The sequence below is a fragment of the Microcebus murinus genome, chromosome 10 (assembly GCF_040939455.1).
Source record: "Microcebus murinus isolate Inina chromosome 10, M.murinus_Inina_mat1.0, whole genome shotgun sequence".
Classification (NCBI taxonomy): domain Eukaryota; kingdom Metazoa; phylum Chordata; class Mammalia; order Primates; family Cheirogaleidae; genus Microcebus; species Microcebus murinus.
In genome coordinates, this window is record NC_134113.1 from 99,795,346 (window position 1) to 99,809,684 (window position 14,339).

Genomic DNA, 14,339 nt, shown 5'->3' on the forward strand with positions numbered 1-14,339 from the left:
CAGAGATGGCAAGAGAGACGAGGAGGCGCAGGAAGCCAACGGGAGAGGGTAGTCTGGGCAGTGACTGCCTCCACTGTGCCACCCCCGTTGCAGAGCGAGCCATGTCGCAGAGGCAAGAAAACATCAACCCCTCTCATTACTTTTTATTAAAGAAAAATTAAACCAGAAGACGTGACAGGTGGCAAAGGCATCTTGCATGAGATGATTATATCTCTGGGGCACTGAGAATCAGAGCCAAGTGCCTTTACTGCTCGGAACCGTTAGCTAATAACCTTTTCCCACCCCGGAGACTGCCTGTGCGGGCTGGAGGGCTTAATCACACGCTAACATGCGTGTGGGAGGGGCCCGGCACCAAGGGCAGCGCTGTTATTTTAGAGCCAGTTTAAGGGGGAGCCCATGTCTCCAGCTGCTCGCTGGGTGGCGGGGAGCCCGCCTGCTCCCTGCCTGGCAGAGCCACGCCGCCCCCGAGACGTCAGCCTCTTCCCCAGGCCTGCTGTTGGGCAGGGGCCTCTCCTTGTTGGCAAACACAAGCCCACATGGGTGACCCTGGCCTCCAGGCTTGTCGCTCTGTTTCCAAAGGCTGGCTCGGGCCTTCTTCCAGAAGTGCCTCCGTGGTCCCAGCTGGGGTGCCCTGTGACGCAGACCTCTGGCCCTCGCTGTGGGGCTATCCCCGTCTCAGTCTGTGGGGTCATGAACAAAAGTGGGCTCTTAAAAACTCCCATATGGAGAGATCTGAACCTGAGTGTTCCCCTCCCAGGGAAGGACTCTGGGACATGGGTGCAGGGCAGGGGAGGCTGTTTGGAATAAGGTCCTAGTGCAGGCCTGGTCACTGGCCATGGGTCCTTCTGTGGCATCCTGGCACGTTCTGAGCAGGGAACGGAGCAGAATTTCCTTGTCCACTCAGATGCAAGACCTGACGTACAAGCCTGGACACCTCATTTGAAGGTCATTTTGGTTGTTGCTGCTGTTCTCAGGGGATTGTGAGCGTAATATTAAGTTTACAGGGTCCAAAACGTTCCTCCCTTTTTAAGACTGGCACATGCTACAAGTACTCCGCAGAATTGTCAGGCACCACGTCACTCACACATCTCGACTTAGGAAGGGCAGGGTGCTGCTCTACCGGCATTTGTCTGGAGACTACAGAACTTCACTCCAGGCCCTCGGTGAGCTCAGAGCCCTTTGTCAAGTCCCTTTGCATGGCAGGACCCCCACAAGACAACGGAGGGCTCCGAGCTGGGAGAGCCGCTCCCGCCGTGCGAGGATGAGAGCTCAGGAGCGCCGGGACCGCGGAGCCAGTCCACACCCTGGGCCGCCCAGCCTAGGCGAACCCTCCCTCCTCCTGGTTTTCAAAACCTCCGCAGACTCCTGAGCGTCCTCTGGACAGCAGAGCGCTCCAGCTGCTGCGGCCCAGCGGGCAGGCGCGGGGCGAGCACGGCTCCCGGCTCCCTGGTTGCCTGCTCCCGTGAGGTGGACTCTCCAGGGAGAGCCGGAGCCACACTGGAGGCACCAGAACCCCGCCCCCGCCTGGGCTTGATTCCTGCTGAGACACGGTCTCCGCCCAGGCCGCCCACACGGACGCGGGGAGACCAGAGGCTCTGCCCTGATTTTGAGGTTCAAAATTAGAGACAAAGCCAAAACTTTTGCTTAGTTGCTCACCTTGCGTTTGTCATTATTTGACAAATACTCGAACTTCTTGGGAGCTATTTATATTTTCAGCCTCTCCTCCTTCTTACTGTAATGAGCACCATATGTTTACTACCTACTGTATAAAACAGTATTTCCCTGAATTGCCCCAAGTCTGCCTTAACACAAGTCAGATGGCCCTCAGTCACACCATGCTGACAACACGTCTGGCTCAGCGCCCGTCACTCAGGACTTCAGCACCACCACAGCCGTGATCACGGCAGAGGTCCCCGGACCTTGTCGGTGCTCGGTGCTGAGCCTGGTGGTCCCGCGTCTGCCCGGAGCCTCCTTTTCTATTCTCCCTCCTGCTCTTTCACGGAACCCAACCTTTGTCCCCACTGGTCCTCCCAGCCTTTCACCCTTTAGTGCCAGACTGACTTCTAGCACTCAGCCTGGGCCCACGGTCAGGCCAGTGCTGCCCTCACATGACGGTGCCCCCACCCCACTGGGCCTGAGTGGCTAAGCCCCGCCCTGGCTCCCGCCGCGGCCGGTTGCTCCCAGGCCACCGAGTCCGCCGGCAAATCGTGGACTTGCTCTGCGAGGCGGACCCCGCAGTCAGGGGTCCTCTCCACTCCGCTTTGGTGCTGCTCTTTCAGTGGCCTCTCGGCGACTCAGCGGTTTGAGTGTTCAGTGCTGTCCTCTACCTTGATACGCCACCTCACCCTCACTTTCAGAGGCCACTTGGCATGACCCCTATAGAGACTCCTTCATCAGAGCCTTTTCTGACTCACGTTCTTTATAAAACTGCCAAAGCTCTGAAAGCTGGAAGGGACCTTGGCTGCCACGTCCACGTGGACCTACAGTTTGTAATTTCTCCAGTTGTAGAGTGCTTTCTTCGTGCGAGGCCTTCCATGGAGGCCCAGCACGTCCCTTCTGTAGCAGCCCCTGCGGGCGGTTTCCAGGCCCCCCGGCCTCTGCTGAGAGCACCTGGAAACCCGTGGTCAGTCTGGCCCTCTGCTTCCCGGGGGAGGGCCGAGACTCAGAGTGAGTGAGTGGCCGAGGTCACAGGGCTGCCAGGACTCCTGATGCCAGGTCTCCGTTTCCGTCTTCCAGTTCGTCCCGGAGGCACAGGAACCCTCCTCCCGGTGTACGTTCAGCGTCTCACTGTCTCTGATGTCAGTCTTCCCTTCTCCCAAGCCACGCCTCCTGTAGCCCTCGTGTCCTCCCCAGCTCCTCACTGGCTCTGCCTTCGCCCCTGCCACGGGGACTGCTAGCCTTCCTGTGCCGTCCCTCCCCTTTGCACGCTCCCCCTCCCTCCGAGAGACGCCCCGTCCTGGCCATGCCCCGAGCAGGCGGGTGCCACAGCAGCCCTCCAGGCTGTGACACGGCGCTCCAGAACCCACAGCAGCGCCCTTCTCTCCATGTGCAGCCGCTGCGTCCCCTCATGCTGCCATCGCCTGGTGCCCAGCCGGCCGCCCCGTGCTGCAATCCCTCCTCTCAGGGCCTCCAGGCTGGCGCTGCTGTCTTGTTTGCTCCGTCTTATTCTGCTGTGCGTTGGGTTCGGCCTCGGTCTTCTGCCGTCCAGTCCTTTGTGAACAAGCCTTGTCCTGTCTCCTTTTTCGTGGTTTATCCTGATAGCCTCAAGTGCATGCCCAGCCCTGGCCAGGGCGGAGCCCACGCTGCGAGGCCTGCCATCTCCACGACACCTGCAGGTCCCTCAGGCCTGCTGCAGACTTGACTTCCGTTCAGACCCAGGCGGCTCCCTCTCTTCATCAACTCCCTGCCCACCTGCTGCCGCCCCCACAGACATCAGGAGGCAGCTCTTGTATCCCCGCCCCGCCCCGCCCCGCAGGGCGCACTTTCATCCAGGTTTTCTCACCGCATAGCAGCCCTCACTCAGGCCTCATCACTAAGACTTTAAACCCTTAGCTTTAAAAGCGCGGTCTCTCCCTGCCCCCGAGGTGCGGCCCTCAGGCTGCTTCTCCCACCAGAGTGTCAGCCGAGTTGTGTCCCACTGCCGTCTGGGCGGGTGGGGGCAGGGGATGTGGCCAGACCAGGATGCCTTGAATGCATGTTGTAATCCTGGTACTGCAACTTTGCTGCGTATGCACAAAGCAGACACGTAAGTGAGGATGTGCATGGAGACAACAGGGACCCTTTCTATAGAGCTCTTGAAGATGGTGGCATGTAAGCCTCTGAGGAAATGACAGACTAGAGACTGCCAGCTTCCCTTCACGGGGACGATCGTGTTCTCTTTCCAGCAGAGCCTCACGCTCTCCTGAGATGCACTCTCAAGTGACTTCCTGGTGCCAGCTCCCCAGTCCCTGCTGGTCTGCAACTTGGGCCATGCCCAAAAGCCAGAGTTGCAGGGTCTTTGATCATCTTCTCTCCAACCCTGCTCCTGGAATCAAGACAACAGAAAGGTCTAGAATTTATGGATTTTGAAGCCTTCCTAGATGTGTTTCCTTGGGGTTGCTGTCTGGGGCCAACTTCCAGAAACTCAAGTGCTTGTTTTGCATGATTCCAAAAGAGGTGGGAAAAGGTTTGGACTGCTGCTTAAACTGTAATTAGCATCGTATTTTAACAACATTTTGACAATAACTGCTCTCTGACAAGGCTGAGAAAGCTGCAGTGCAGCCTCCCTGTGCGCTGCCAGGGTGAGTGCCAGCCACCCTGTGCACTCCGGGAGCACTGCCGGCCCGCGCAGCCTCATCTCCCTGTCCTGCTGCGGGCTCGAGGCCCTTCTCGCAGCCAGCATCGCCAGGCAGCCTCACCCACGGCCGCCCTCATGCCCTCCGCCAGAGCCTGAGGCCGTCCTCAGAGGAGGGGAGGAAGATGCTGCTCTGCAGAGGGAGCGGCTCAGACTGGTCCTGCTCGGCACCTCGTCTGCAGGTCCTTTCGGTGACCGGGCTGAGTGCCTTATACCCCAACGTGGCAGGAACACAGCCCACTCCCCAAAGCAGAACCTGAACGGGCTGGGGGCTCCACTCAGGCCATTGCGGCTCCTGACCGCACAGGTCAACCCCACACTCTGCTTCCTCAGGTGCCGGTCACTGGAAAAGCAGCAGCTTGCTGTTATGACCACAGGTGACTCTGGTAGCATTTCAGGCATCTCTGCTTCCCTTTTGCTGCAGGTGAGGACACACGTGCCTGTCATCTCCTGGCGCATTTTCTTACCATCTGCTTTTCTTCTGGGTCACATTACTCAGAATGGAAGTGTGAGGAGCAGGCCCGAGGACCCCACCTGGCCGTCTCCTACGAGGAGGGGCGAAAGGACCAGGAAGAACAGACTTTGGGGCCACTCCCACATACTCTGAATTTCTCTGAAGTGATGAAAAGGGCTCAAGATCTCAGAGAGCCTCGCAGAAGAGCTGAGACGAGCCTCAGCAGTGTAAGAGCACCCCAGGCCTCCGCTCCCCGCAGGGCTGCCCCCAATGCTGCTGTTTCTTGCTGCAGCTCTGATTTCTGCCCCTCCTGGTGGCGAGCCACCCTCCTGACTCCCAGACACTGCCTCCCTGCCCACGCCCCAGGAAGAGCCCAGCCCCTGGGCTCACGGTGCCTACTCACGCCAGCCTGGCCCCGCAGTTCTCGCCCTCGATGTCGCCTCCAGCCACGTTCTCGGTGTTGACAGACTCGGTCTCGCTGGTGGGCATGCTCACTGCAAGAGTCAATGGGATGCAGGCAAGGCGTGAGCGGGGAGAGAGGAACATTAGTTTGCAACACACCCAGTGCCGAGACCCAGCACCGGCAGGAGGAGAGCCTGAGTGTGCTGGCCACTGACCGGCAGGGTCAGGGCCCCGCACTGGCCTAGCCAGGCTCGGGATCTCCTGCACCAACCGCCTGCTCTTGTCTGGAGAGGTTTTGCTGTAGGGGTGCTGTAAGCCAGTGGGAATGTGGGAGGACATCTGAGCGGAGAAATACTGACCACTGAACCCTTTCTCTGCCTTCCACTCTGTGGCCTCAGAAGAGCTGTGGGCTTTCCCATTTGCTTCTGCTGCTCGCCATGGAAAGAGGAGCTTTCGTGAAAATATGGTATTTCCTTTTCTTCTTTCCACCCACCAACTCTGAGGGGGTCCCTCCCCGAGACCAGGGCCCAGTTCACTGGTAGAAAGGGCACACTGCCGCCTGTGTGGGCGATCACATGGTGTGGAGGGCCCCCCATTCCTCGCAGGTGCTGGGTCCCAAGTCCAGTACATGCAGGGCTGTGCCCAGGACAGAGAGCTCAGAGGGAATCATAGATTAAGGTTCAAACTAGCACTGTGGACATCAGGAGTGAAGGAGGGGTGAGTGTGGAATCCACAAAATTAACTTTAAATGTGGCCTAAAGGCAGCCTGCAGGGACACTTGTTCCCCTTTAGCCACCCTGATGCTCCCAACTCCAGGCTGATCTGGGTATGAGCCATTTAATTCCACTAGAGCCAACTCATCCAGTCCAGACCCAGCCTCTTCCCAAGGTAGCGGGGGGCTGGATTTCCAGAACAGTGACAGTCTTCCAGCTTAGAACCCAGGTTTGTGGGTTAGAGGAAGCCATTTCTTTTTATTAATATATTTTTCTTCTAAATAAAAGTTTGACTCACAGAATTCTTCTTCACCTTCTATGCCCCTCTGAACATGACACAAGTCCCTGTTTCACCAGCCCTGTTCTCTAGAGTGGCCATCCGTGCCGGTTCCGCTCTCCTTCCAGAACAGCACTCCCCGTCTGGTAGGAAGGTCGCTAGCCCTCGGCAGACACAGAATGCACGTGCGCGCACACACACGCGCAACTACCGCAGCGCCAGCCAGCAAGAGAAACGTCCTCCCGTCCGCTCCGGCAGGCGCCCACACACATTCGCACACGGGGCACAGGAGAACATCACCATGGGTTTCTGTGGACTGACTAAACTAAGCAAACTTCCCCTTCTTCTGATCAAGCATGCCCGCCGGGGTGCCTCCTTGCACAGACAAGACTCAGTGCCAAGAACCAGGGACAAGACATTGACAGAGAACATGCAGTCAGCCATGGGCAAAATAAAAAACAAGGAGCTCAGCTTTCACACAGAACATCCATTTTAATCTCTGAAAATAAACCAAAATAAAAAAAATTGAAAAGAAATAAACCAAAGCACACAGAAAACATCACAAAATATAACTAAACCCCTAAATCACATGAATTAACAACACAGAACAAATGAGGGGCCCCGGAGGAAGGGGAGACTCCAACAAGGGCTCTGGTCTGCAACTGTGGATCTAATTAGTGATTTGAGGAGATGGCTTCTGAGAGCGGAGCTGCCACTTGACCATGCTGCCTCCCGAGGGAGGTGCCTCTTTTGCAGGCTCAGGCGGGTGACCAATAAAATCGAGCTGTGGCACTGGTACCCTTCACCCGTCGCTACGGGCAGGTGACTTGTCTGTTCCCCACACAGGGCTACATTGCAGAATTCCATCTGCCATGGACTCAGGGGCTCCCTCACCACCCACAACTGGACCATGTCACCTGCAGGTGGAAAAACAACCCACCGACCCACTGGCCCCTGCATCCAATTCCATCATTCAATTCCGTTCTGCAAAGTCCCAGTGAACACCTTGGGCCTGACCACGTCTGAAACACAGATAGATCTGGTCTTCATCAGTATAATGGGCACAGGAGTTAAGCTGCCATCCAGGAGTGATCTTCCAAGGAGGCTGGTAAACAAGGGAGAAGAACTCTGCCACTGGGTCTGGGCTGCTGTTGGGGAGGAGGGTGCCCTGGCAGAGTGTGAAGCCCCCAATCACTGCATGGGGAGGAGCGGAGCTCTGGATTCTGCGTGGATTTGGGGTTCTGGATGCCAAACACTTTAGCTAATTGCTCAAGAGTTTTCCCATCTCATCGGACGGAGCCGGCGTGGACAGCGTCTGCGCGGCCACCACACAGGCTGCTGAACCAGAGGCCTGCGAGGCAGTCTCGGCTTCTCAAGGCGGAGTGGCAGCTGGGGAGGCGGGGAGTCTGCGGCCCCTCCGCGGGCGCCGGCCGCCGGCCAGGAATGGGCCAACGGCCGCCCTGGCCAGCAAGGGCTGAGGGGAGGGCAAGCCGGGCTTTAGGAGCTTCTTTATTTCCACCTACTCTCCTGGAACTCACTGTTTTCAGAACTTCCTCAAATGCCACTTTTCAGTGAGAATTCTGAACACTACTTCATTACAGAAAAAGGCCAGGCTTATTTTTAACCTACATAAAGGGTCATGTCTCAAACACACTCTTCTTTAAAATATAAAGTATAGAATAAACAGAAACATCACAACCAGCAACATTTGCTTTTCCATTTATCAAAAATGCTATGTGAGAAAAGCACTGGGAGTTAGGAATGGAAATGAATGACTTGGCCCAAGTTCTGAAGAAAGGTATGTCTCCGTTTAGGATGGTAACAGTCACTAGCGTGAGAATCTCATAGTGAACGGTCTTTTGTTCGGGAGCGTGGGGGGGAGTCACCGGGCTCTACCTGTCCCCAGGGCTGGCTGAGGGCAGAAGCCCCGGGCAGTGGAGGAGAGCCGGGCCACCGAGGCCTTTCGCCCAGAGGCGTCATCCAGCTTCTGGCTTTGACGCCCTGAGTGTCCCATCCTGCTCATTCCAGAAGTAACCATAAGATAACTTTAAAAGCAATAGGAAGAGCTTGATAAATACCCAGCCATTTAAGTATGACTGAATTTGACCAGGGCTGGCCTTTCATGGGGGCCAGGTTGGCAGCCACCTGTGTGAAAAGTGACTTGGAGATCCTCTAAGCCATCTCCTTTGATGGCTTGCAGAGGTCTCCATTAGATCTGCTCTTTTGAGTCAAGTTATATATCTAAATGTTCCTTGCTGAAATGAAATATCTCACCTGGAAGGAGCAATATTTTTAACATATTAGTGTCTATTAATTTGTAATAGTTTATACCATAAGCACCTGAGGGATTAAAACAGGTGAAATGGTATTTGTGTTCCTATTACTAAGGGATTAGACAGTGGTATTATACCTGATTCTTTTGGGGAAACTTCTAGGAAACTGAATGTCCAAACCGTTGAAAGTTTAGAACCATAAATGCTAGATACTTCTTCTATAGATGACATGGAAGAGCTGATCCCTCCTTTGCTCACTCAAACAATGACCTGGTTGGCAACGAAGGCAAAAAGATGGCCAAGGGCATGTTTTCTCCAAAGGCAGCCCACTCCATTGCCCTCGGAAGCGAAGCTTGGTTGTCTGCTATCTGCAGACGTCATGATAACACACCCTCAGTGAGACACAACGTGCTTTATCTAACAAAGTTGGGAAGGAGAATGCTGAAGATGGAGCTTATTTTCCCACTTTCCAACTTTACCATTACCAGGTGCTGTGGACCAACTGTAGGTCTCCAAGATATTCTATTTCTTGGCTTCTGCTGAGAAGATTCCAGAGGAAAATGAGACTTCTTTGAAAGTGTGATGAACAGCTGCCATTGTAAGTGACGGATAATATCACTGCATTTGTAGAAACATCATCAATGGCTACAATGCATTGTAAAGACTCCATTTTGCCAACAACTGGTTACACCCCTGAATTAATGTCTATTCCCCCTCACCTCCGAGCGGCTACTCCTGCTGGCCACTCTTGCTTGAACGGTAGCAGCAGGACAATTTCTGTCTCAGGAGAGGTGTGCAGATGGTGCTGCACAGCAACCAAGTCTCCCCAGCCTGCTTGGAGAACAGTTGTGTGGATACTGGGGAGATTATAGTAAGTCATTTTCTCCATCAGATAATCTCCTAAAACTAGAAATCATACAAATTATGGTGGGGGAGGAGGACTTGCAGCCATTGTGAAGACTGGCATTCGCTGGTATGTCTGGGCTTGCAAACCCTCTGAGGCTTTATTCACCGAAATTTGGGAATCATCCACTAAATACCAGTTGGTGCTTTGAAAGTGTGGCCGCCCAGATCAGCTGGCCAGCCCTTCCGCAGCTGCCTCAGAAGAGGAAGAGCAGGCTCACAGCACAACCTCACCTTCCCCAGACGAAGCGAATGAATGCTCAGTAAAACTAACCACTGGCTCTTGACAGGTCCTTATACTGCTTAAAACAAATCTTCAAGTGGCGAGTCTGCTGCAGGCTGTGCCAGTGCGTTAACATTCATGCTTTCCTTAAAAAGCAATTGGATCTCATTAGGCTAACAAGATGTGTGTCCAAAGATGGCCAAAACTATCCGCATGAATGAAAAATGACTCCAGAAGGGGTCTGGCAAAAGTCTGAGAGTCAGAGCAACTTCAGTTTTGATAAAAAAGAAAAAGGCCACTGAGGTTACTTAGCAATAAATCCACAAAGGACACAGTGAGCAAAATCTTCCAAAGAATCCCTGCTTCATTCTCTTCCCTCTTCCCTCCCCTGCACCTGCCCCCTACCCCTGTTCCTGGGACTGGGAGGGGCTGGTGGAGAACCACCTGCATATAAAACACCTGGCCTGCTCCTGAGGTCCCTGTCCCGGATCTTTTCACGTGTCATGACTGAGTGGCATCAGAGCAAAGCCCCATGTGAAACAATGAGGAGCGAACTCCGGGAGACATGAAAGAAATCTGCCTATTTCCGAGTCCGTTGGTCACCCAGCACAGCTTTGCCTTTGTCCCAGGGATGGGGCTTTGCGGTGTCCTGTTGTGACAGCCAGCAGGGATGGCTTGCCTCCCGTGGGATTTGCTAAGAGAGAGGCCCAGTCTTAACTCTGGAGCTTAGCCGGCAGCACATCATCCAAGGCCAAAGAACCCATCAGCTACCGCCAATCCCTTACTACCTCCCATGGGGAGAGCGTCTATGCACGAGGGCCAGACACCCCGGGTGCTGGCTGGGGTGGCGCACACGAAGGAGCTTAGGGCACCGCTCACCCGCCCGCCTTCTCCAGGGTGGGACAGTGTCACATGGAGCCAGTGGACTCTGTCCCAGGCCACCCAGCCCACTGGGTCCAACAGCCCAGGCTTCTACACACTCCTGGGTCCCTGGCCAGATGCCCATTTTATCATATTTTCTGCATGAGTGGTAAAATCAGTATTATTCTCAAAGTACTAATCAGAATTATGGTCAACAAGCCAAAGGATTCCTCATTTCCTACCTCACCAACTCTCATTTGGAATCCAAAACTCCCTGTAACTTGGCTCCATCCTGTCTGCTAGTGGTTGAATTGCGTCCTGCAGGCGAAATTCTTACGTTGAAGCCCTAACCCCCACCCGTCAGGGTGCGCCATATCGGGAGACAGGGTCTTTAAAGAGGTGGTTAAATTAAAACGAGGCCCTGAGGGTGGGCTCTGAGCCACTATGGCTGGTGTCCTCAGAAGAAGAAGAAATGCGGACGCTGGCAGGGGCCGAGGGCAGACAGCGAGAAGGCGCAGAGGCAAGGCCGCCCCATCAGCCGCGGGGCCCGGGCTGCGCTGCCGCACGCCTCACGAGCAGCCAGGCCCGCCAACACCTCCGCCTCTGACGGCAGCCTCTAGAGCGGGAGAAGTCACTCTCTGTTGTTCGAGCCCCCGGCCTGTGGGACTGTGCCAGGCAGCCCCGCCAGCCCGTGCACGCTTCCCCCTCACCTGCCTTACTCCTGCAGAGACTCTCCCACCACGTCGGGCTGCCCTCCTCATGGTCCCTGGAACGCGCCACCTTCGTTCCCGCTTCCGGGCCTTTCTATGTGTGGTATCACACGTTGTGTCTTCTCCCCAGAGGGCCTGTGCACTCCCTCATGAACCCCAGGTCGGCAGACCATACCGGGGCCGAGCGCAGCCTGCCACCGTGCTGGCGAGCACAGCGCGGTGGAGGCCCGTGGCCTGCAGAGCCTGAAGGGGTGGCCGTCTGGCCCTCTGCAGAAGGCCATGCCCCTGACATGCTACATTTCCTCCACGCCTGGAGGCCCGGCTCTCATCTGTGGAGGCCTCCAGGCCATCCAACTGCCCTGGACCTCTTTTCTGAGCTCTTTCGACACTGGGGTCTGTGAGAATTTTAAATAAAAACCTGAATCCAAGAATTAGTTCCGCCCCCTCCTAGCTGTGTGACTCTGAGTGAGTTATGCAACCTTTCAAGGCCCTGGTTTCCTCATCTATAAAATGCAAACAATGACGTTATTTATTTCAAGGGCTTTAGTAAGGATTAGGTGAAATAATACTTGTAAAAAATCTCTGTAAAATGGTAAGTGCCATAAATATTTGCTAATATTACTAAGTTTTGTGTTTTTCTTACAGTTTGCTATTATTTTACAAGTGTTAGATCTGTGGCCCCGACCAAACTGTAACTTTCTCAAGGCCAGAGACTGTGTCTTGGAGTCCTCTAGCCTCCTTCCCGGGTGCTGTAGCGTGGGATGTGGGCCCACCATCACAACACTCGCATCTTCATGGGGTTTTTTTTTTTTTTTTTTTGAGACAGAGTCTCACTTTGTTGCCCAGGCTAGAGTGAGTGCCGTGGCGTCAGCCTAGCTCACAGCAACCTCAACCTCCTGGGCTCAAGCGATCCTACTGCCTTAGCCTCCTGAGTAGCTGGGACTACAGGCATGCGCCACCATGCCCGGCTAATTTTATATATATATCAGTTGACCAATTATTTTCTTTCTATTTATAGTAGAGACAGGGTCTCACTCTTGCTCAGGCTGGTTTTGAACTCCTGACCTTGAGCAATCCGCCCGCCTCGGCCTCCCAGAGAGCTAGGATTACAGGCGTGAGCCACCGCACCCGGCCTCTTCATGGGGTTTTAAGGACTCCCGTGTGCTGGACGCTTGAGAGTTCACCCTTTGGCCCCTCTTGGCCCTGGCCGCGGGAGGCTGACCTTCGGAAGCGGGTCAGGAGCTCTCCTGTGCCTGCGCTTCCTGCTGGCATTGGCTGGGTGGCCCCGCGGGGTGCTGGTGGCAGGCTGGGGAGAGAGAGGCGGGCACTCACTCCCCTGGCCCCTGCTCGCAGGGCTGCCGCGGACGTAGATGGGCAGCACCTGGCTGCTGAAGCCACAGGTCTGGCCACGGGATCCTCTCCACACAGCTATCCTCCCTCTCTGACTTGTGACTTCTCCCACAGCCTGTCCCTCACGTCTTCAGTGGCAACAACTCCCCACGCTGTGACCCTGGGTGTTGCGCTCTTGCTGGCTGACTTCCTAAACCCCCCCTGCACCTGTACTAAACTCTGCCTAAGTCACCCAGCTTGAGAGTGCTCTCTTTCTGCAAGGACCCTGACTGCAGGCAAGCAGAGATTCTCGCCCACGGAAGGAAGAGGGCGGCCCACGCCGATGCCCAAGGTGAGAGCCGTCAGCGGCAGAGAAGGGCAGGTCTGGAGCCCACGGCTTTTTCGGCTGTATCAGGCAACCTCTGGAATGACTCTGATCAGGTACACATTTGCAGGCCGAGTTACTGATAGGAAGGGGGGATGTAGGGTACCATGACAGGGCTGCTGTAGCCCCACAGCAGAAGAGAACGGAACACTCTGGTTGTAGTTGCTGCCCCATGAAGTTTCCTGGGAGGCAGTGCTATACATTGTCTGGTTTAATTTTTTTTGCAGAAAAAATAACTTGGAAAGTGCGTCCCCACTACTTCTCTGCAGTCTGACAGATCAAGACCAGGCACATGTCGTCTGAAACGCACGGGCAAAGGAGCCCTGCCTGCGTCTGTGCCTGGCTGGGAGTCTAGGAAACGCCAGGGCAGGCGTTGCCTTGGCCCTGCCGCTAAACGGCTCCGAAGCTTTGACAAGTCACGTGGTAAGGCTGGGCTCCTTTTTCTTCATCTAATACATGGACAGACCAAACAGGATGATGAATTGAAGATCAAAAGGGGGGAAGCAGGTTGTAGGAAAAAGAACAAAGAGATGGTGTGAGAGAAAGAGAAGGGAAAAATCCAAGGGTCTCCGGGCCACAGCCTGCCAGGGTGGAAAGGTCACAGAGGAAGGAGCCTCCAGAACCTTCTCAGCAACTCCGGGCCTGCCCAGGCCCCGCTGGGCTTCCTCCCCACAACCAATTAAAACCCAGCTGATTTTAAGCCATCAGAAAGTAAATATAAAACAGGATTCAATATTAAGAAGCCAAACAATGTGGCATTATTAAAAAGGCACAATATAAGCACAGCCGTCATACTTATTATTACTGTCATAAACTGGGAGGCGGTGTGAACACCAGCCCTTGATCTGCAGCTATAATCCAAGGAAGAAAACCAGGGTCGCTGCGCTCTCAGCAGGCCATAAACACCCAGCGCTCCCAAGCAGAAAACTTCTCTGCACCACTATGACACCGGCACCATGGAGCCAGGCCACCTCGGGCGCCACTTCAGGTGGGGGAAGGTGGCGGACGGGAGGCTGAGCCACCCCAAACCAACAACTGAGCTCCAGAACACACCCCTCTCTCTGCCTTCCCACCCCACCTCACCTTCGATAGGGCAGCAGGGGCATTTGCAGACTCTCCAGGACCACACCGGAGGCTTACACATCCCAAAGGGAAAAGACAGCTCACCTGCAGCTGTCGAGGCCGAGACAGGGGCCTTCTACGTGCGGGGTATGGTGGCTGTCCTCCACAGGACTCCTTGGGAGACCCAACTGCTTTTAGGTTGGAGAGAGGGCATTATTCTGTTTTAGTTCCCAAGGCCAGGCTAGCAGGAGATGGCCACCCACGTGGTACGATATGAAAGGGACATGATTTACACTCCAATCCCTTTCCAACCTGGTCCAGTGATGTCTAGTGGCCATTCCTTCCTTTTAAGGCCTGTCCCCTCAGAGTGCATGATAGCAATCTCAGTCATTTCTATCTTAATATTACCAATAA

General features: G+C 54.9%; 1 protein-coding gene across 7 annotated transcripts in view; it reads right to left on the reverse strand.

The window, feature by feature from the left end:
• CACNA1C (calcium voltage-gated channel subunit alpha1 C) overlaps positions 1 to 14,339 on the reverse strand; it is a 613,935-nt gene that overhangs the window by 150,466 nt on the left and 449,130 nt on the right. For all 7 annotated transcript variants that reach the window (XM_076007801.1, XM_076007799.1, XM_076007800.1 and 4 more), the window contains one exon: positions 5,191 to 5,281. In XM_076007801.1, the coding sequence (XP_075863916.1) occupies positions 5,191 to 5,281 (91 nt within the window). The remainder of the gene's footprint in view (positions 1 to 5,190; positions 5,282 to 14,339) is intronic.